General features: G+C 34.9%; 2 protein-coding genes across 2 annotated transcripts in view; one reads left to right on the forward strand and one right to left on the reverse strand.

Moving 5' to 3' along the window:
* The window catches only part of LOC136038728 (glutaredoxin-like), a 25,724-nt gene extending 25,243 nt beyond the window's left edge, over positions 1-481 (reverse strand). The window contains exon 1 of the mRNA XM_065722064.1: positions 450-481. The gene's annotated coding sequence lies outside the window, so the exon portion shown is untranslated. The remainder of the gene's footprint in view (positions 1-449) is intronic.
* Positions 1-21,279, forward strand: part of LOC136038725 (DNA-directed RNA polymerase II subunit RPB9-like) — a 23,063-nt gene extending 1,784 nt beyond the window's left edge. The window contains exons 2-5 of the mRNA XM_065722063.1: positions 13,153-13,207; positions 15,093-15,166; positions 17,920-18,025; positions 21,100-21,279. Coding sequence (XP_065578135.1) covers positions 13,153-13,207; positions 15,093-15,166; positions 17,920-18,025; positions 21,100-21,183 — 319 coding nt within the window. The 3' untranslated portion in view covers positions 21,184-21,279. The remainder of the gene's footprint in view (positions 1-13,152; positions 13,208-15,092; positions 15,167-17,919; positions 18,026-21,099) is intronic.
* The last annotated feature ends 1,651 nt before the right edge of the window (positions 21,280-22,930 follow it).

The raw sequence follows: 22,930 nt of genomic DNA on the forward strand, positions 1-22,930 counted from the left end.
GCAGGGGCCTTAGTAGTCAAGAAGCATTGTTAATCTGATACAATACAATAAAGTAAAAATTGTTTTCTTAAAATTGTTCCTTATGTCTGGCTGGAATCCTGGACTGGGGTGGCAGGTGCCTGCTGTTTTTTTTTCATTAAATTCATTTTGTTTATATTTTTATACTGTTATTTTATATCTTGCCCCTGTCTTAGATTACGAGGCCCAAAACTACTACTAGGGGGCTTTTTAATACACCTTAAGTAATGATATGAGTAAGTAGGCTATTTTAGAATCTTTTAAGTAGTTTTCATAATTTTGTATTGTTTCCTTCTGAACAATGGGAATGGTGATCTGACCCATGTTTTAGTGCACCAAACTCTACCCATTCTCCTACTTCATGACACTGAATAATATATTTTACAAATGTTAGAGCTAAGGGAATAAAACTTTAAGATTCAGATAAGTACTTCCTTTTGCAACAAGCTTTTCACTTGTTGCTGTTTTGTTGAGGTAAATAAAACAGATGGTATTGCTGCAAATTTAGAGTTTTTCTATGCTTAGTTTAGATTAAGGACAACCAAAACACTAGATATGTCATCAACCTTAGTTGCCAGAAGATGTGATTTAAGGTAATTTAAGGTAAGTGTATGTTTTTATGCTCTCTCTTAGTATACTAATTACTTCCACTATAAATTCCATTTTATTGCCTGTAATTACACTTTCTAATCATAGGACGAATCCAGTTTCTGGGATAGTAATGAGCTGACTTGTCTGTGGTGCCTGAAAAAGTATGTTATGGTTTGTTGAACCATACTGAGAACCATACATTTTTGAAAAGCTTATGAGAATGACATCAAGTTCTATTTGTGTCATCAGATTGAAAGAGCCAGAAATTGTGCTATTAGCCCAAAAATTGCAGGTTTAAAAATTCATTAACACACACTAATACTGATAACTAAATACTAATAGTAAATACTAATAACTACTAACTAACTTATTGTAGTATTTAAGCTTCTTTCTTTACACCCTTCCCAAGAAGTTCCCATTTCCTTTAAATCTCTCCTTGTGACATCATTCCAACCCATTTGGGAATGACCTGCTATTTGTCTGGTCCAAGCCTGTTGGCTGATTAGGACAATCTTTGGTAATATATCATCATTTATCCACAGAACATGCTCTAGCCATCTCAACCTTTCTCTTGCTGTAGGCCTAGGAGTTGGAAGTAAACCACATTTTTGATAAAGTTCACTGTTTGAGATACATTCAGTCATTTGGGTATGCAAAACAATCTGTAGACAAATCCTCTAGAAAACATTGAGCAAATCCTCCTCTATTTTAGGAGTGTCCATGCTTCAGAACTATATTGATCACTGTCATCACTATAGCTTCCAATATTCCAATCATGGTTTGCAGACCCATTTTCCTATTCTTCCAAACTTTTTTCAACATATGAAAAAAACAACAACTGGGGAATTGGCTTTTCTACTTTTAATATCTTCATTGCACCCACCATCTTTACTAATAATTTTACTTAAGTAAGTAAAGCTGTCCACTTGATTGATCTTCTCATTACCCAACATCTTGTATTTGCCTTCATTTTTTCATATTCTTGGCAACTTAGTCTTCTTAACATCAATTTCAACCCATTCTTACACCCTGAACTTGCATAACCTCAAAAACTCATTCAGTTTTCTAAATTTTTCATTTAAGATGCTTAAATCGTCAGAACATTCTAAGAATAGGAGAGTTTTACATTGATTAAAAACCTACCATTCCAATATAGATAAATTGTTTAAGCTGAATATTCCAAGGCATTGATTTATTAGAATCTTATCCAATAAACTGGACAACTTGAAGATCTCTTTCCCAAGATTTCAGAGAATTTCTTAGTGTCTACATAAAAGGGTGCATTTTTTGCAAGCTAAACTTTGTGGCAATATGACAAATTAATGAACAGAATTATGAACAAAAAATACAGATTGATTTCCTTGTATAAAAATGATAGAAAACTACTTTTTCTGTTTGGTGTTGTAATGTTGCTAGCCCTTTTCTCCTGACATTTCATGGAAAGAGCCAGATAAAACTGAATCCATCCTAAAATGTGCCTTGTGAATAATTTTCAAAGAAGCTATAAAGTTCCATGCTCTTTTCTTCTAAAAAAAAAGCTAGGTTAGAAACAGTTGAATGCAGGAGCATTTAGGTGTGTCTGTTTTTCAATTGCTGCTATACTGAATCTTTTCATGGAAAATGTTATCACCATTGTGAAATTTGTCCTTAGAAAAAGATGTATGAATTAATTTTTTGTGTTAAATTGTTATAAATCGATTCCTTTGGAATCTATGGTTTTTGGATAATTGATTTTAAGAAATGGTTTGTTTCTAGCCACATTTTTGGCCCTTTTTAGTGGCAAAATTAGTCACCTTTAAAGCCTTAAACTGACTTTTTGCTGGAAGTAATTAGTATTGCTTTCAATATTAGCATAAAAAGTATGTTCTAGAAAGCACTCTATATCTACCTTTTTTTTTCTTTTTTGTGCTCTTTCCAAACATACTAAATGGTTCCTTTGCAAATTTAATTTTTAGCCATTTTTATGGCACTTGGTATTAACCAAGTGACATATAGCAATCACCAATTCTGTCGGTCTGTCGGTCTGCTAGGACGATGAAATTTGGCAGGCGTATCAGGGACGGGACCAGCTTAAATTAGAAATAGTCGTTTTCCCAATTTGACCATCTGGGGGGGAGTGGGGGGCCGGTTAATTCGGAAAAATAGAAAAATTGAAGTATTTTTAACTTACAAACTGTTGATCAGATCTTAATGAAATTTGATGTTTGGAAGGATATCGTGTCTCAGAGCTGTTATTTTAAATCCCGACCGGATCTGATGACATTAGGGGGGGATATGGGAGGGGGAAACCTAAAATCTTAGAAAACACTTATAGTGCAGGGATTGGGATGAAACTTGGTGGGAAAAATAAGCACAAGCCCTAGATACATGATTGACATAACCGGAACGGATCCGCTCTCTTTGGAGTGGTTGGGGGGGGGGTAATTCTGAAAAATTAAAAAAATGAGGTATTTTTAACTTACAAATGGGTGATTGGATCTCAATGAAATTTGATATTTAGAAGGATATGGTGTCTTAGAGCTCTTATTTTAAATCCCGACCAAATTTGGTGACATTGGGGGGGGGGGGGAGTTGGGAGGGGGAAACCTAAAACTCGGAAAAAACTTAGAGTGGAGGGATTGGGATGAAACTTGGTGGGAATATTAAGCACAAGTCCTAGATACATGATTGACATAACCGAAACGGATCCGCTCTCTTTGGGGTAGTTGGGGGGGAGTAATTCTGAAAAATTAGAAAAAATGAGGTATTTTTAACTTACAAACAGGTGATTGGATCTCAATGAAATTTGATATTTAGAAGGATATCATGTCTCAGAGCTCTTATTTTAAACCCAACCGGATCTGGTGACCTTGGGGGGGAGTATGGAGGGGGAAACCTAAAACTTGGAAACACTTAGAGTGGAGGGATCAGGATGAAACTTGGTGGGAAAAATAAGCACAAGTCCTAGATACATGATTGACATAACCGGAACGGATCCGCTCTCTTTGGGGTAGTTGGGGGAGGGGTTAATTCTGAAAAAATGAGGTATTTTTAACTTACGAACGGGTGATCGGATCTCAATGAAATTTGATATTTAGAAGGATATCGTGTCTCAAAGCTCTTATTTTAAATCCTGACCTGATCTGGTGACATTGGGGGAAGTTTGGGGTGGGGAACCTAAAATCATGGAATACGCTTAGATTGGAGGGATCGGAATGAAACTTGGTGGGAAAAATAAGAGCAGAAGTCTTACATACATGATTTACATAATTGGAACGGATCCGCACTATTGGGGCAGGGCTAATTCTGAAAAATAAGAAAAAATGACATATTTTTAACTTACAAAGGAGTGATCGGATCTTCATGAAAATTCATATTTAGAAGGAAATCGTAACTCAGATCTCTTATTTCAAATCTCAACCGGATCAAGCGTAATTGGGGGGGGGGGCAGTTGGGGGGACCGAAAATCTTAGAAAATCCTTAAAGCGGTGAGATCAGGATAAAACTGGATGGGAAGAATAGAAACCTGTCTAAGGTACGTGACTGACATAACCGGACTGGATCTGCTCTCTTTGGTGGAATTGGGGGGGGGGTAATTTTGAAAATTGAGGTATTTGTAACTTATGAAAGGGTGACCAGATCTTAATGAAATTTGATATTTAGAAGGATCTTGTGCTTTAAAGTTCTAATTTTAAATTCCTACCAGATCCTGTGACATTGGGGGGAGTTGGAGGGGGAAATTGGAATTCTTGGAAAACGTGAAAATTGGGGTATTTTTATCTTACGAATAGATGATCGGATCTTAATGAAATTTGATTTTTAGAAGGAATTCATGTCTCAGAGCTCTTATCTCAAATCCCAACCAGATCTTTTGACATTGGGGGGAGTTGGAGGGGGAAATCTTGGAAAAACACTTGGAGTGGAGGAATCGGGATGAAGCTTGGTGGATAGAATAAACAAATGTCCTTCATACGTGATTGACATAATCGTACTGGATTCGCTCTCTTTGGGGGAGTTGGGGGGAGGGGTTTAGCGATTTGGCGAATTTGGTGCTTCTGGACGTGCTAGGACGATTAAAATTGGAAGGCGTGTCAGGGAGCTGCACAATTTGACTTGATAAAGTCGTTTTCCCACATTCGACCATCTGGGGCTAAAGGGAGAGGAAAAATTAGAAAAAATTAGGTATTTATAACTTACGAGTGGGTGATCAGATCTTAATGAATTTTGATATTTAGAAGGACATCGTGACTCAGAGCTCTTATTTTAAATCCTGACCGGCATTAAGCCTCTTATTTTCCTTTTTAAATCAATCTATTGATTCATAGAATTTTGTTAGAGCTCATACCATATGATCTCTTGGCTCTTAGCTCTTCTCGCCTCGTCACAACTGCCATATGAGCTCTTAGCTCTTGTTTTGTGAGTTCTGAGTTCTTTATTTAACAATAAAATCCATAAATAAAAAATTGCTTCAAGACAATCTCCCCCATAAGGCTCCATGGCTGGGAAAGAACAGGGGAGAAAAAAAAAATATAAACAAAATCCAAAAAACAAAATTGAGTCGCCCACCTTAATAATCTAAAAAAATGACAAGCTAGGCAGGGGGATTTCACCTACTCAATTAAATATCCAACTCAATCCAGAGACATCAACTCCAAGGTAAACCAGAATATAAAATAAAGAGACAAAAAAAAACAACAAACAAACAAAATTATTTACCAGCTAGAAAATCTCTAACATAATTTTTGAACATACCAAACAAGTGCCAGCTTTGTATGAACTCTGGGAGCGTGTTCCTGATCTTGTTGCAAGCTGTCAGAGGGTTGAAGTCAGACCTCACTGACGGTGTATGAAGAACCAGTATATTGTTGGAAGTGTGGAGATGATAAGTCGATTGATCAGAAACAAAAGATATATTATTACATAGGACACCAGGAAGATGGCCGTGCCACTGTAAAAAAAAGTGATAGAAGAACAAGGAAGAAAATAGAGAAATTTCAAATCAAGCAAGGGTTTAAGTGAAAATCGGTTAGTTTCCTGAATAAGAGTCCTTGCTTTATCATAAAGTTTTGAAAGTGGCTTCAGAGACAAGGGAAAAGTTGACATCCAAATAACAGAACAATATGAAACATAAGACTGGACTAGGCTGCAGAACAAGATTCTAAGAATCGACCCTGGAAATATATATTTGAGCTTTCTAAGGATTCTGAGACTCCTGGAGACTTTCATTTTAGTCAGGTCAATATGATGCTTGAATGAAAGATTTTTGTCAAGCAAGATGCCTAGGAATCAAACGTAACAATCCTTAAGTCTACTTAGAGAACCTCTTGATGCATTTACTTCATTTAAATCAGGGCAAGCCTTTGAGGCTCCAGAGAAAATGAGAAAACATGACTTTTCGACATTTAAGGCAAGATAATTTACGTCAAACCACTGGATAACTCTTTCAAAAAGGGCTATCATCCTTGAACAAAGATCAGACTCAGTTCTACCAGTTGTGCCAAGAGTACTGTCATCAGCAAAAGCAATAAGTGTATCCGGTAAGGACAAACTCTTGTCACACATAGTGACGGATACTGGTTGACAAATACGACAGCAAATGGTAGGTTTTAAATTTTTAACCGCATTAAAAAGGTCATCAACGTAGATTAAAAAGAGTATCAGCCCAATGACAGATCCTTGTGGAACGCCGAACTCTATTCCAGAAGGATTAGAAAAGTCTGGATGAACCAAGATGACTTGACCAGATAAATATGATAGAAACCATGAATTAGCATTCCCTCTTTTACCAATATGGGACATTTTCAAAAGAAGAATCTTGTGTGTTAATGAGTCAAACGCTTTTGGAACATCAAGAAAAAGAGCAGTAGGTATTAAACCAGAGTCAAGAGCTGAATTTAAATAATTCAAGAGAGTTGCACATGCATGCTCAATTGAGTGTTTTGCCCTAAAACCAAACTGAAAATCATGAAAAAAGTGTTTACAATTAAGAAAATCAAGAAGTCGAGAAAGCATAGCTTTTTCAAAAATTTTACTAATTCTGATAAAAGAGATATGGGACAATAATTTGCAGGATCATTCCTTGATCCACCTTTAAAAAGGATGATAACACGAGCACGCTTTAGAGCACTTGGGAAGACACCATTTTCAAAAGAAAGATTGACAAGTCTCGTGAGGGCACACACAATGACAGGAAGAATGAACTTAACAACCTTAGTCGGAATACGGTCTGGGCCAGAGGATGAAGAACCCCTCAAACAATTGACAATTCTGGCTATTTCAGCTTCAGATACAGGTTCCAATTCCATTAATTTAGGACAAGGCAGTCCTAGATAAGACCTAAAATCAGGTAGAGAAGAAGAAGGAGTTACAGAAGAGGCTTTAGTTTTGCCGATATTAGCAAAATAGGAAGTAGACGCATCTTGAACTTTTAGTTCACCCTCTACATTTTTGCCATCAATCACAACACTTGAAGGGACAGAAGGAGACAGAAAAGATGGCCTGATAACAGAATTGATTACTTGCCATGTCTTCCTAGTGTCTTTACTGGACGCAGAGAATTTTCTATGATAAAATAACAATTTAGCCCTTCGGCAAAGCGAATTGTAAACTCTTCTATAAGCTTTGAAAAGTTGAAGCCGAGAATCACGCAAAAATGGCTTAGAGCACCTGTAAGCCTTCCAAAGATAATTTTTCTTCCTCCAGCTTTTAAGGAGTCCAGGGGTCATCCAAGGGTTCAAAGGGGTTGTTCTTTTCGATGCTGGATTTGACTGGGGTGTATCACATGTATCAAAGATAACTTCTTTCAAAGAATCATAAAACGAATTAAACAAAGAATCTATGTCAGATCCATTTTCAGAAATACTCCATGAACGACCTGCTAACTATAACCTAGAATATGCACACCCTGATCATTCAATTTTAAAGAGGAAAAACCAGCTTCTTGGCTACTCCTTGGTAACGAATCGGAAAAATAATACATGGAAAAAACAGGAAAATGGTCTGAGATATCACTCATCAATATAGAATTTCGCACCAAGGGCAAAGATGAAAAAATATTATCAAGCAAAGAAGCAGTAGTGTCAGTTATGTGAGTTGGAATGCATGCAGAAGGTGAAAACAGTGACATCATGTTTTTATTATGTACAAGCAGAATATTGTTATCAGATTTCCTGAAAACTACTTTTAAATAGTTATAATGCTTACTTATATTAATAATAAAAGTACAATGCTTCAGTTACCTTTCCCCCTTCTGGATAGATATGTAACCTGCTATAAATATTTACACATTTTTTAAGAGTAGCATTACTTTTCCTTGTGTTGATTTATTAGCATTTTAGATAAAATAACAAGGAAGAAAAGACTCATGCCGTTGAAAAAAACAGTCTGAATATATTGAAATAGACTACATATTTATCAATCAGGAGGGGGGGGGGGTAAAGTGAAGCAAAACACCTTTAGGAATTAGATAAGGAAGTTTTTGTGATTCTTTTATGGTATGATCATTTTCAGAAATTCTTATTACCATATTCTAATAGGGAACAAAGTGCAATGTTAAGGGTTTCTTTAAGGGCTTACAATGAAACTTACAAAGGAATTGATTTGTGCATTTGGAAAGAGCATAAAAAGACATATCTAGTGGTGTGTTCATGTTTTATTTAACTAAATAATGTAAGAAATTCCAAATTTACTTGGCTCTTTTTAAGAAAACCCTGTAATAATAAAAGAGTTGTGCCAATGGATCCCAAATAAGCACTCTTTTCAAATATAGTTGTCACTTCTGGCAGTTCACCCGATCCTCCCCTTCCCCTTTTTAGGACTAGATATAGCCCTTGGCTATATATAGATATATGAAAAGCCATATTAGAATAAAAATTTACTTTACAGTATGCAAATAGTTTCAAATATGATTTTTATGTTTCTTTAAAAAAATGAATTTATCTGTGTATTCTGTTAATTTCATAATGGCATGATGCCATACATTGGGGGGATGGGGTGCATTTTTACAGTTGCAAAGTTAAATTTAGAAGGAGTGTTTGCTGGGAAATCATGCAGTGCTACTCTTTTGTCATTGTAATGTTAGCCAAACCAATAGGTAACAATAACACCAATAAACATAGATAAACAGTCTGAATAAAGGTCTGGGAAGGTGTACTCAACCTTATACATCTACTCTGGCTTCATTGCAGCTGAATTCTTGTGCAACTGAATCCTGTGCATCTAAACCCTCATATATCTGTCCCCAGGTGCAACTTAACTCCCTTTTAAGCAAACCCTTTTACAATTAAAAGGGTTTTACAAAAAAACAACCCCCTTGCAACCTTCATGCAACTCAACTGCCCTTTAACTGAGCCCTCTTTAGCTGAACCCCCTTGCCACTAAACCCCAAAACCTAAATGAATGTCTGGGAAGCTCTGTTCAACCTTATATATGTTATGGCTCCATTGCAACTGAACTCTTGTCTAACTGAACCCTTGTGCATCTGTCCTGAAGCGCAACTAAGCCCCCATGAAACACAACCGCCATGCAATTCAACTCTTGTGTAACTGAACCCTTGAGCAACTGAGCCCCCATGTCAACCAAATAAAGGATTCAGTCCATTGAGGAAGAGTCCATTGGAACTGAACCCTTATGTAACACAGTCGCCATGCAACTCAACTCTTGTTTAACTAAACCCTTGAGTAAATTAACCTGGATGCAACTCAATCCTCATGCTACTCAGCCCCCTTGCAAGTGAACCCTATGAAACAAAACTTTGTGAAACTTAACCCCCCTGTTAGCTGAGTCCTTGTTTAACTGAACCACCCACATCCAGCTCAAGCCCACTCAACTTAATCCTCATCTAAAGAAAAACTTGGCATTACTGTAGTTTCCCTTTTCCTATTGTATTTCTCCAATAGGCTACTAAGAGGGTACTATAATATCATAAAAAGCTGTTTAAGGTCATTTTAAAGCTTATGCCTACATTATGTGTTTTATAATTTTGTTATGGCAGTACCATTTTACATGCCTTATGGCACCAAAATGTAATTTTAGTGTCATTTCTGAAGTGTAAAGGCCTGAAACCATAAAAGGTCTACCACTGAAATCTCTGTGATCAAATACCCTTAAACTGGTGTTTAAAATCCCTCTGTTGAATACTGCCCTTCCCATTCACATTTGGAAGCGGAAGTAAAGGATTTTTGAATAAAACCACCAAATAAAAACATTCATTCAAATACAAAGCTGACCTGTTAATGATAGATGCTATTTATTTTATTTCAATGCTAGAATTAATTACAAAACAAATTCTTGTGAAATACATAAAACTGCTTGACAACCAGACATGTCATCTTTCTCTTTCCTTTTTTTTTCTCCACTGCTAGCAGGTCACTGGAACATTGCAGGGGCACTGAAATGAGTAATCATATGAGGTTTTCAGAATCAATATTCCATTTTCTCCTCCCATAAAGGCAGGTGTCATTTCCTCGTTGATCTTAAATGAAATGACCACTAAGAAGTGCTTTCACGTAACTTCAAAAATCAAACTGAAAGAGCTTAGGGATAGGTATAAAATCAGAGTTTTCACTTGCTCCTTGGTAAACCCTTACCCAAGCACTAATTGAAAAACTCGTAGTTTGTAATAAAATCAAAAAAGCACTTTATCAGGCCCTGATTTTGGCAATTGACCTATTCCTGAAAGCTTCTTCCAATTGGGAGAAGTTCTATGGCTATGCAAATTGGTAATATAAGTTAAGAATTGCAAACAAAGTAAGAAGCAAATTTTAAGCTTCTAATCAACACTAGTTCAATCTTATTCTGAGGCCTTGGGTCGAGTTGAGTCAAACAGGGCTTGATTTAAATGAGGTTGGGTTAAGCAGGGATTGAGTTAAATGGGGGCTCATCTGAGCAATGCTTCAGTTTAATAGAGTGGAGTTGCGCAAAGTTTCATTGCATGATGGTCCAGCTAAAGGAGTTTCACTTGCATGGGGGTCCAGTTACATGGTGATTCATTTATACAAGGGTTCAGTTTCATTGGGGTTCAGTTAAAAATGGTTGAGTTGCTTTGGGTGGGCATGCAATTGTGATGACAGCAATTACTATATATGTGAAGACTATTTGATGAAGAATCAAACAGGATGCTGCTCTACAACATTATTATTTTCTTTTTTGCTCCAGTAGCAAAAAAAGAACTATAAATAGTAGAAATAATGCAATGAATAATGCTTAATTGTTTGAAACATAGTGACATATGGACTGGACACTCCTCATGCCTCTTTGGCATTTTTTTTTTTTTTTTTTGTTTCATCAAAACAAAAATTCTGGCATTCATGGAAGTGATTGAAAAAGTCTACCTTTTAACTATAAGCTATTAAAATACTACTATTGCTACTAATAATAGTATAAACTCATTGAAGCACAAAGCTACACAAGACCAACGCGGCTGTGCATACTCCTTCTACCTCAATATATTCAAAGCTTCAATCTTTACCTCCTACTATCAAGTTCCAATTTCCATTAAATATTTCCTTATGTTCTCTCACCCCATTTGGGAACAAACTGCTTTTGTTTGGCCCCAGGTGGATGGCCAAAAACAACAATCTTTGGCAATCTGTCTTCTTTCATCCATAAAGCGTGTGATACCTTTCTGTTGTTATAGCTTTAGAACATGGACAAACTGTATCTTTTGTACAGTTTGTTGCTTGACATACTGTCAATCAAACAGGTGCATAAAACTATCTATAGAAAATCTTCCAGAATATATTCAACAAATATTTCTGTGCCTTTTAAAGTCTCCATAATTTAGAACCATACTTGGTCACTGTCACTACCATAGCTTCCAATATTCTAGTCTTGGTGTACAGACTCATTTTGTTTTTCTTCCACTTTTCTTTTCAAATAAAAAAAATAATATGTGCCTTAGGTATTCTACTTTATAAGTTGTCACCGTATTTGCCATCATTACAAATAGTAAAACTTGGATAAGTGAAGTTGTCTTCTAGATTGATATTTTTGTTTCACACATGGCCTTGTTAAGTTCATTTATTCCTAGTCTATGCAACTTAGTCTTCTTATCATTGTTTTTCAAAGCTATACTTGCACCCTGAACTCACAAAACCTCCAAAAGCTCATTTGTTTTGCTGACGTTTTTATCTAGGACACTGAGATCTTCTGCAAAATCTAAGTCTATTAGAGTTTTACCTTCCCATTTGATTCTATAATCTCCCATGGCCTTTGTTGTGTTTCTTTTGATGAAGTCGATAAAAATATTTAATTGTGGTTGCAGCCGTAGCTGCAACCTAGTAAAGGACAAACGTTGACCAAAAGTAAACCAAGATTAATTATTTTGAAACAAACTAGGATCAAATCGGTAGGGTTTTTTTTACCAGAGGCACCTCACATGGAAGGGCGGTCATATAAACTTTGGAGGGGGGCTCATTCGATTGGAAATCGAAAATTCTAGTGTGCTTTTCAAGAGTTAAAAATGCTTGGAGGGAAATAAGACCTGTCCCACAGCCATTTTACCCAAATGCATTTGATCAAAATTTGAGATAGCCACTTTGTCCAAAATTTGAGAAAGTCATTTTTTAAACAGGTTTTACTAGTGTCCAATTTTTACTGGTGTATTAAGGTGAATGTTACGAGGGATGCCGAATGCAATCAAAATCTGCTATATGTTTGCTGGTTTTGAAAAGGAAATATCGGGAATATCTAAGGGACGGCTGAGGATATTAAGTTAAAAGATTCGAGGTATGTCGGCAAGATGTTGAAGAGATTGGAGGGCAGACAGCCTCCCCCCCCACTTACTTGCCCTTTTTAGGTACCCCTTCTTTTCAACACTGATCAAAATTTTGAAATTGTCATTTTGTTCAAAATAGTCAAAAGGTCTAATAGCTATGCTTCCATAGATGCCATGGTTCCCACAGCTTTGAGGCAAGCATTATAAATTGTTGCGTTTGCCCATTTTTTATATGTAGGATTATAATTAGAAATGGGAAGTGTTTCATTCAGAGTGTATCCAATCTAGCAAAGAACAAACTAAAGGGAGTCATGCAGCAGAATCGTTCAAATACAGCGACAGAAAATCAATTTTCGAGAATTATATGTGTTGTATAACCTCTTTCCAAAATGTACATGAGATGCATCATCTTGTACATGAAGACGCGGTTTTTTGTCAAAAATTGCATTATCTTTTAAATATTTTTGTTAATGTACGAAGATTTAGCAATTTCTTTTAGATGAGGCCTTAATAAGCTCTTTATGATGTTTCAGTGCCCTGCTAAGAGTGATAAAAAAAAGGGAAAAAGAGGTTACATCAGTGCTAACTATGCTAAAAGGTAATTTTGCGTGTTGTTCAAACCATGGGAATGTATGTCTTCTGTACAGGTTTGTCAGCAATGACAAATCCAATGATATACTGTTTGTTTTCATCCAGCGTTTTCGACGGTTTTCAGGCTTTTTTTTGAAATTTCCATAAAATGAATGTGAAAGTTTCAGTTTGGTTTTCAGTTTATGAAATAAAATGTTTGGAGAACGGTATTGATAAATATTATTATAACTATTTTTCCTTTTTTGTTTATTTTTTAGCAATAACATGCTTTATCCAAGAGAAGACCGTGAAAATCGAGTTCTGCTCTATGCTGTAAGTGGTTTATGATTTTTCTTAGGATCCTGGGCTGTATCCAGGATTTTTTTTAGAGGGGGTGGGGTACGAAAGGATTTTTTTTGGGAGGGGGGTAGAAAGGGTTTATTTTTGGGGGGTGTACCAAAAAACTTAAAAACGCATGTTTATATTCATTTGGTTATGTTTTTAAGAGTCGAACAAACACTACCCCCCTGGATATGGCTTTGGGTGTATCTCAGTATTATGCTTTTTAGTGTTAGAAAAATGTCTTGAAATGAAAAAAGGCTGTGTGGTCTCAATGAAAATGAAATCAGATTAATTTGATTGATGAAAGGTATACAAAGGTTGACTCAGGAAAAAGCAAAAGAGCGTAATTTAATTCAGTTAAAGTGCAGAATATCACAAGCAATTGTCTTTCACTTGACAAGACTAACTTAATAACAAGAACATAAAATGCCAAATAAAACATATATAATTTTTTTTTTTACCCAACTTTGATCCAACTGCTTTTATAAGACAGTGAAATGTTACTTCCCTTTTTTCTGCCAGTCTGTCAATCAGAGCGGGTGACAGCAAAGGAACTTCCGAAGCAGCAAAATTAATCAAGGGATAATTCCTTTGAACGGAATCTTAGTATTTGTCGACCAGGTAGGCTAGAAAATTTTTAGAAACTTCTGTTTCCTGTTACTTATATTTGAAAATTCAGCTCTGATTAATAGAAGAAACAAAATTATACTTTCTGACGATGTCTCATTAAAACTGAATATATCTATATCAGGCCCAAACTGAAAGAAATTAAATGGTTTTTCTAAGATATCTGGGAAATTCGGTGTCGTCTTTTAGTTTTCTCTCGTTCATTCGAGTCTATCATCCAAGTTCTACAAGTTATATCAAGATCGCCAAGTTAATTCTAAATAGTTTGGCCACACAAACTAAAGACGTTCGTAATGGATGATTCTTTGTTTCAAAGATTAGTTCGTTATAAATTTTTGAGAGTTAATAGTTCTGTTTTCATGAGCTAAAAGAAAACTGTCAGTAATAGTTTAAACTGTGGAAATTGGCCTTTGTCAGATATTTCTTCTGATTTTTCAACGTTTTGAATTTGCAGTCAACTCTGTCAAATGGTTCGTGGTAACACACGGTAAGTTAGGAGCAACTCGGCCAAACAGTAGCCGAAACCTTAAAAGTTTTATTACCAATAGATGCATTAAAAGAATCGGCTTTTTTATGTTGATTATGGACATATATAATTCGTTAAGTTTAATGTTAACCATCAAATATTTTTTGATAGTTAAGATCGAAAACTCGACCATGTCTCTTTATGGTAATGTCTATCTTTTTGTCAATATTCTTTAAGAATGGCTGCTCATGCACAAGGTTCGTTGTATTTGAATGAAAAGTATTTTTAAAGAACCTTAAGCCTTTAGCGTAAAGAGCAATCTTTTGGAACAAGACCATACTGCGTAGCTATGCGGGGTTTCCTATTTCTCCTGTCCAAGTTAATTTAGTTTGCTTTTTTTTTGTTATGTATGACACATGACACAAGGTTTCTTCCTTTTTGAGAAACTATGTTCACTAAAAAATTATTGCTGGTTGAAATCCAACTTGGCGTAGGCTACTGATATAAAACGTTATAAATTGTTTCGTATTCAAGATTTATTTATATTCATTAAGATTACCGTGAAAAGTTAATATCCCCCCTCCCAAATGTATTTCTTTTCTTTTTCTACTCCTCCTTAAAAAGAATCTTTGGGCCATGAGTTGGCAGTTTGTGTTCTACTAAAAGTGGAGTCTCCTTCTACTTCTGGGAGTCCAAATATCTTTCTCCTCTTTAATATGCTTACACTTATTGGCAAATTGGGCTATTAGTAGTGGTACCTCATTTTTTCTTATTTAATTATAGTGCCGTAATTGTGACTTCAGACAGTTAGCTGACAACAACTGCATTTACGTCAACAAAATTATGCACGAGGTTGAGTAAGTGGCTCTTTTTAAAGTATAAGACTAATTATAGAATGGCCCATTCATAAGTCAAAAGATTACATCATTCTTTAGATTGTACCCTTGAAGTACTGGATGCTTATTTTAAGAGACAGTTCGGCCATTTCTATTTATGTTTGTAAATGTAATAGCATTAAAATTGGCTGAAACACTTTCTAGGTCCTCAAACACTTAATTACATACAAAAGAGCCGTTGATGTTTTTCTATTGTATAAATGGTACATAATTACCAGAATTCGTATAATTCAAGTTTTTCCGTTGATGTGCTTGCTTCTTTTGGTTTTTCAATGGGTCAAACAGTAAAGACGAATCAATACTAGATTTTTGCTTTTAAAGAAAGTACCAAACCCTTGTCGTTTTGCCAGGAGCTTTAGTTTTTGATGTAATCTGTTAAATCAAACAAAAATATACTACTGAGTAAAACTGTGAATTAAGATAATAGAAAATTTTTCTCATGCAAAACTAACGAAAGTCTGAATGTTTTGGATTCATATCCTGAAGCTTTTATCAACAGAAAAAAATTAAAATAAAAATAGACTAAACAGATTGATCTATACTAGAACACAACAGATAAGAAAAACACACAAACGCTAAACAAAAAGAAGGAAAACGAAAAAACTCACAAATGTTAAGCTGAACTACAGCTGCTGCTTTAAAACATATCCGATATGCCAAAAGTCCTGCCAAATTTGTTTAAAATAAACAACTGTATTTTTTCACATGTGAATTACCTTTGTTTTGCTTTTTTTAGACCGTTCATTTGTTTGTTTTCATCTTTTGTATTTTGCTCAAGAATTTTACACTTTTTTAAACATTTTCCCCCTGTTTTATTGTAGCTTCTGTATGTGAAGCCAAAATATTTTGACGTTCATCAGTATTTGTAAAAAAAAAAATGTTTTTTTCTTTTTCAAAGTTCACTGTCTTTGCTAAAGGTTTTGCCTGTTTTTACGTTTTCATCTCATAATCGTTATTTCTGAAAGTTAGACATAGATTGATAATTAAAAGTAATAACGAGTATATGTCAACTTTTTGAATTCCCTCACTTAAATAGTATAATTAGGCGTGATTCTCAAGCAAGCGTGTTCACTAGTTTCTTAGTAAATTCTTTATAATATTTTATTGTCATCAATTCTGAGCTTGTTTCTAAAATTTGGAATCAATTAGACAGTGTTAAAAATCAGTTAAGTTTTATCCACAGATGCTCACACTCACAAGGAATGATTAATATTGAATAAGAAAAAGTTACTGACAACAAGTAAGTGCCTATTGGAGCTCAATGGCTTTCTTATAGCCTGAATTGGGCCCTGATTTTGAAGGATTGGCTATTAAAATCTTTTTTCTCAGTTTTAAGTTACCACAGCAAACTTTGTATCTGTGTGGAAATTTTGTTGGTTTAGTTCATCATTATGTTGAATGATATTATCGAGCAAAATATTTAAACGTGGGGATGAATAACTTGTAAAAAATATTTTTTTTTTCTGATTTCTTCCAAGTTAATGCTGCTCTCTGGACTATTTACTTGTTTAGAAGGATTTTTCTTCAATCTGATAATAAAACGTTCTGGGAAACAGGTTGCTACAAAAAAAAAAAAAAAAAAAAAAAAAAAAATGCTACTAAGATCTTCGCCATTTGAATGTAAGAACAGTAATATTTCAAATGTGCAATGAGACTCTTAATCGAATAAGAGTTATTTTATTCTAACAGAACTTTGACAGTCTATCATATGTGTACACTAGTTTGTCATTCCCAAATTATAGATAAGACATTTTATATCTGACGCTTTTATTTGGGGATTCTATGCATGTTAAAGGGAAAACAAACATTATAAAGCAGTTTTACATGCAGAAAATGCAAACATGGCCACCTATTGATGTGAATTGGAAAGGATAATGACGCTGTAAGATTGATCCAAGTTTAAAAAAAAGGTTTCTTTTGTAAGTTTTCCCTTCCTAAATGGCTGTTCTTAAAGCTAACTCTAGAATTGCACTAAATAACCTAACTAGTCTAATGCGATGTCGTTTGTTAGTCATGCGTTCATGTCCCACCTTAGTACGCTGCAATTCGTTAGGATTGACCGGGGCTGCTGGATCGGTTGGCCCGATACGTTTTCAGCATCGGATCTGGTTTTCAAGATATTCAGAGATAGATATGCTATTAGCTGAGTATTAGGGAAGCAACAAATTCTCCCCGGCATGGATTATGACTTTGGGTGGTCAGGACAATTGCGGTAAATTACCTGATATATTTGTACTTACTTGTATTACTAGTTTGACGAAGGTTTCGTTGCTAATTCTTACAAAATATTTCACTAATATAGCCTAATCGAAGAATTGCAATTGATTTCACATGTCGATTTTTTTGCGACTGGTCAAATATATTTTCATCAAGGAGGGGGGGGGGATAGTTTACGTTTTTTTGATATAGGTTCTTTGAATTACCTTGGGCATATTTACTAAGACTTGTGATGTGTCTGACTGCCTGAAATCGTAAACCTCAAGCTTAGTATTTTGTCTGGTATCTGGTGATAAATTTGTATTGAAATGCTTTGCAGATATCAGACATCTTAGATAACAAATACCCCAAACTGCTCTAGCCTTAAATTCACACTTTGTTGCAAATAAGGGTGAAAGTAGTACGATTTAAAATCCATTCTAAGCTCTAGAAATGAGCATGTAGCGTATTCCAATTTATTCTTCTTCTGTTCACTCACTGTATTCATTTCTTCTCAGTGAACTTACTCAAATTGTGACTGACGTAATAGCCGATCCAACATTGCCACGTTCTTCAGAGCATTCCTGTCCGAAGTGTGGTCATAGAGAAACAGTTTTTTTTCAAGTAAGTGATCTTATAAGACAATTTTAAGGTGTCAACTAGTATACTCAATATTAAAAAATCCCACTTATTGAACAAATATTGGTATATTCTAATATTTTTAGTACTCCTTTGTCCTTGAAGCTTTTTCCCAACTTTGCAACCTGATGTAAGTGGGCAACAAGGTGTATATAAACAACAATATTCAGAGCTGCAATGATTCCTACTTTAAAAGCTCCCTAGCCGTGTAGTGTTTCGAGGAAAACAAAGGTGATTAGAGAAAGGTTAAGGAATTTCGACTAGAGAAAAATTTAGACACTGAATAGATCATGCTAATACTATTTGTACTACTATTAGCAACTCACTGCAGCACCAAACCACCTCAGGCCAATACATGCCTATGCTCCTGCTCCATCCCAATCTACTCAAAACTTCCCTCTTTGCACCATCCTAAGGATTTCCAATTTCCTTAAAATCATTTCCTACGACCTTTTTGCATCCAATTCGGGGAGGTTTTTTTTTGTTTGGGCTAGATGCATGGGTGAAAAGGCTGCTCTTTGGCAAACTGTCATCCTCCATACGTAAAATGTGCCCTAGCCATCTCAACCTTATCTCATTGTAGCCCAAGAAAGCAGGATATAATCAAATTTTTCGCACCGCTTACTGTTTGAAATCCTGTCAGTCAAATGGGTAACAATAACTATCCGTAGACAATTCCTCCGCAAACTGTCTAACAAATTCTACTCTGTCTTTCGGAGTGCCCACGTTTTAGAATCATAATTGATCACTGTCATCACTGAAGCCCCTAATATTCTAATCTCGATTCCTAGACTTATCTTTCTATTCTTCCAAGCTTTTTTCAACTGCAAAAAAGCACCCTAGGCCTTAGCTATTTTACTTCTAAAATATTCACTGCACCAACCATCTTTGGTAATACTAATGCCCAGGTAAGTAAAACTATTCACTTGGTCGATTTTCTGTTTACCCAAAGTCATCTCTTCACCTTCATTTATTCCTAGTCTAAGCGACTTTTTTTCTTAACATTAACTTTCAAACCTATTCTTGTCCCCTGAAATCGCAAAACCTTCGAAATATCATTTCTTTGGTTAAAATTCATCTAGCGGATGCTCAAATCGTTTGCATAATCTAAGTCTAGCAGAGTTTTATCTTCCCACTTGATTATTTGCCCTCTCATTGCCATTGGCCTGTTCCTTAGAACTAAGTCCATTCAAATGATACATATAAACAGGGATAAAACGCAACCCTGTTTAACTCCGGATTTATTGCAAAACCAGTTACTAACCTCATTACCTATCCTAACCGCAGTAATGCTGTTCTTGTACATAGAACTAATCACTTCAATGTATTTATCTGGTGTAACATAAGAAGGATGCAAATAAAGTAATGTCATAAAAAACACAATGTTAGGTATATATTCGTCAGCGATTTAAAGATAAGCATCAATTGCCACACTAAATGCATTTGTGAATTCAGATATTTTGCATCAACGCAAAATTGTAAGACCGTTATTATAAATTACTCTGTTTTTGGTAAACGTGAAACATTTAGTAATAATTTAGCAACACAGCTTTAAAATGATTACCGGTTTCATCTAGAGCCATTGAAAAATATAAAAGAAAGAGAAACCAGTCTCTGGTAAGACTAGATTTCTAATAAATTATTTAGGTTCCTTAGGTTTATTTTATATGCATGCTTAGCTAGACGTCAATGACTAGGTATAATCATTATCTAACAATCATAAGTGAAAAGAAGAATGTTTTATAAGCTGCCCTGATTGGTCCGAAGTGATGAGCCGAGAAAATGGATGACTAAGCACTCATGAAAATGGGTTTTAAGTGTCCACACTTTAAAGGATAACAAAGACGAGTGGTCTTATTTGTGCAATTAAGTAAAAAAAAAACAACAAGTTTTCTCAAGTGCAAGTAAGGAGCGACATTAAAACTTAAAACGAACAGAAATTATTCCGTATATGAAAGGGGTTGTCCCTGTAAAGTTTGACTCTTTGTCACTGTTCTACTTTTTAAAATAGTAAAAAACTTTGGCGTAAAGAGCGAGGCGTTGAGGAGGGGACAACCCCTTTCATATACGGAATAATTTTTGTTCTTTTTAAGTTTCAATGTCGCTCCTTACTTGCATTTAAAAAACGTGTTTGTTTTTATTTAATTTCTGAACGTTTTTAAATAAATGTGTGTTTTGATTTTGGCTCACCGCACATGAATAACTAAATCGAAATTTGCGTATTAATTTTTTTACCCCCTTATATTTTTATTATTATTATTAATTTTTTAACCTCCTTATGTACGTAATATTTTCTGTTCGTTTTAAGTTTTATTGCTGCTCCTTACTTCCTGTTGAAAAAACTTGGTTTTTATTTATTTTCTCATTTTTTTAATAATTCTAGAAAATCCTGAGCCTTTTTCATGGAAATTCTCTTCCCTCCATAGTTATTAGGTTTTTCGACTTGTTGAACAAAATGGCTATCTCAAAATTTTGATACAGTGACTTAGGGGGAAAATGAGAGTGGGAGGGGGCCTAGGTGCCCTCCAATTTTTTCGGTCACTTGAAAAGGGCACTAGAACTTTCAATTTCCTTTAGAATGAGCCCTCTCGCGACATTCTAGGACCATTGGCTCGATACGATCACCCGTGATCTGTTTTCTGGCAAAAAATACAAAATTCTACATTTTTGTAGATAGGAGCTTGAAACTTCTACAGTAGATTTCTCTGATAAGCTGAATCTGATGGTGTGGTTTTCGTTTAGATTCTATGACTTATAGAAGGTGTTTCCCCCTATTTTCTAAAATGAGCAAATTTTCTCAGGCTTTTAACTTGATGGGTCAGACTAAACTTGACGAAACTTGAATATTTAAAACCAGCATTAAAATTCAATTCTTTTGATTTAACTATTGGTATCGAAATTCCGTTTTTTAGAGTTTCGGTTACAAATGAGCCGGGTCGTTCCTTAATACAGTTCATTACCACGAACTGTCAGATTCATTTCTGAGCGTAGAACACGAATTTCCCCTTTCCAACTACTTTTCAAATGTCACTTGTAAAATTTTTATTTTATTCTTTTAGGCAATTTCAAGGAGAGCTGAAGACGAAATGAGGCTTTACTACGTATGCACTAATGTCAACTGCTGCCATAGATTTACTGAGTAAAACATGAAGCTCAAACTACCGTTGGATTAATACTGAATGTATCTTTAAGTATTATGCATCTCAAATTTTTTTCTAAAGTAAATTACTTTTCAGTTACATTGTTATTAAGTCATTAGGAAGTTCCTGATTTGCTGGTATTCGACGATACCCAAAAAGTGACTATTTGGCTCTGACTCCTAAATTTTTGTCTGTTACACTAAAAAAGTGAAGCTTTACACTAAATTTGACATTGAACGATAAAAGCCAACGGGTTTAACGTAGATACAAGTATCTTTCTCTTCCTTTTGTAAGTGTCAGGGAGTTCTTTGGTATTATTCCCGTCTAGAAAGCTATGCCTTCTTTAAGATTTAATTACAGTTACCATTAACAGGGGCAATTTCAGTTGAAAGGGAGCGTGATTATTCCCAAAAACTACAAAGTTATTGAAAAAAAAACACCCTCTTTGGCTTAAGATCACATTTGCACTTACAGCAATTTAAAATTATCTACGACATGTGGACTGGTTGGTACCAGTATGAGCGGAATTTCATTTAGTGGATATTCAACCAGATAAAAAAGCGAAAAAAACAACAACAAAAAACGAAGAACAGATATGAATATTACTTCTCATTGATACACATTAATCGGCAATCAAGTACTAATAAAATAAAATAAAGTTTTTAAAGACCTTCAAAGAATAAGAAAAATTACTCAAAAGGAAAATTACAAACAACTTCAAATAAGAAGAAAAAGAACTAAAAAAATAATGGCATTTGTACAGATTATCGACGATTTGGAACAGTAACAGTAATTTGGAACAGCAATTTAAAATCTGTTGAAATACACAATCAAAAATGAATGTGAGAATGATTTTCCGTATCAGCTCATAATGGTTTTGCTTATCTGCTGTTTCGATGATGAGACTGTTTTTTTCATTCGCAAATAAGGAAATGAAATACAAAACATTAGTGCCTCTAAGATTTGTATGGCCTAAAAGTGGGGGAATAACATATTACGTAAGCATTAATTCAAAATCAGAGCAAGAAAAAAAAGTTAAGAAACTATCTTTGCTGAATATTGCTCCTTAGATGAAGGGTTAGAAGGAGCGCACGCCTCGACAATGCTTGGAAGGATTCACTAGGGTGATTTTGTAAATGATTTCTCCACAAAGGCACAGTCAGTATATGGTACATATGAATAGTCATACCTGATGTAGTACATTAGCAAAATATTGTAGACAGAGGTGCGTCATAATTGTAGAAGAGGTTTGAGATAAGATTCAAAGAGGATGCGGGATTGGGAAAAGTTGGGAATCATTTTCCTAGATGAATAACTAAACACGGTAAAGATTGTCTCTTTTTAACTAATTTTATTCAATTCATTTACACTTCAAAAATGAACGTAACATGATAAACAGAAGCCGATTGCAATTAATCAACTTATCAACACAGAGTTGCCAGTAACTTAGTGAGTGGCGTAAATAAATTTTTTCTGAGTTTCTAAATTAAGTGCTTTAAATACTATTGAGGAAAAAAAAGGTGTTCATTCCAAATAGAAATCTGTTTGACGATTTTCTTCTATTTTATTTTCTCGCAGATCAATTTACCTTTTCAGCTTAATTATGCAAGATTAAAAGTATATGTCATAAAAGAGTGATCTAGTAGCCAAATTGACATAAAAGAAATACTGAAGAAGACTGAGGGAAACAGTGTGTTCTATTGATCAATCTTGTGATCGAATTATGGTCAGAATCTTGTGTTTATTTTTT

Source organism: Artemia franciscana, chromosome 18, assembly GCF_032884065.1.
Source record: "Artemia franciscana chromosome 18, ASM3288406v1, whole genome shotgun sequence".
NCBI lineage: Eukaryota > Metazoa > Arthropoda > Branchiopoda > Anostraca > Artemiidae > Artemia > Artemia franciscana.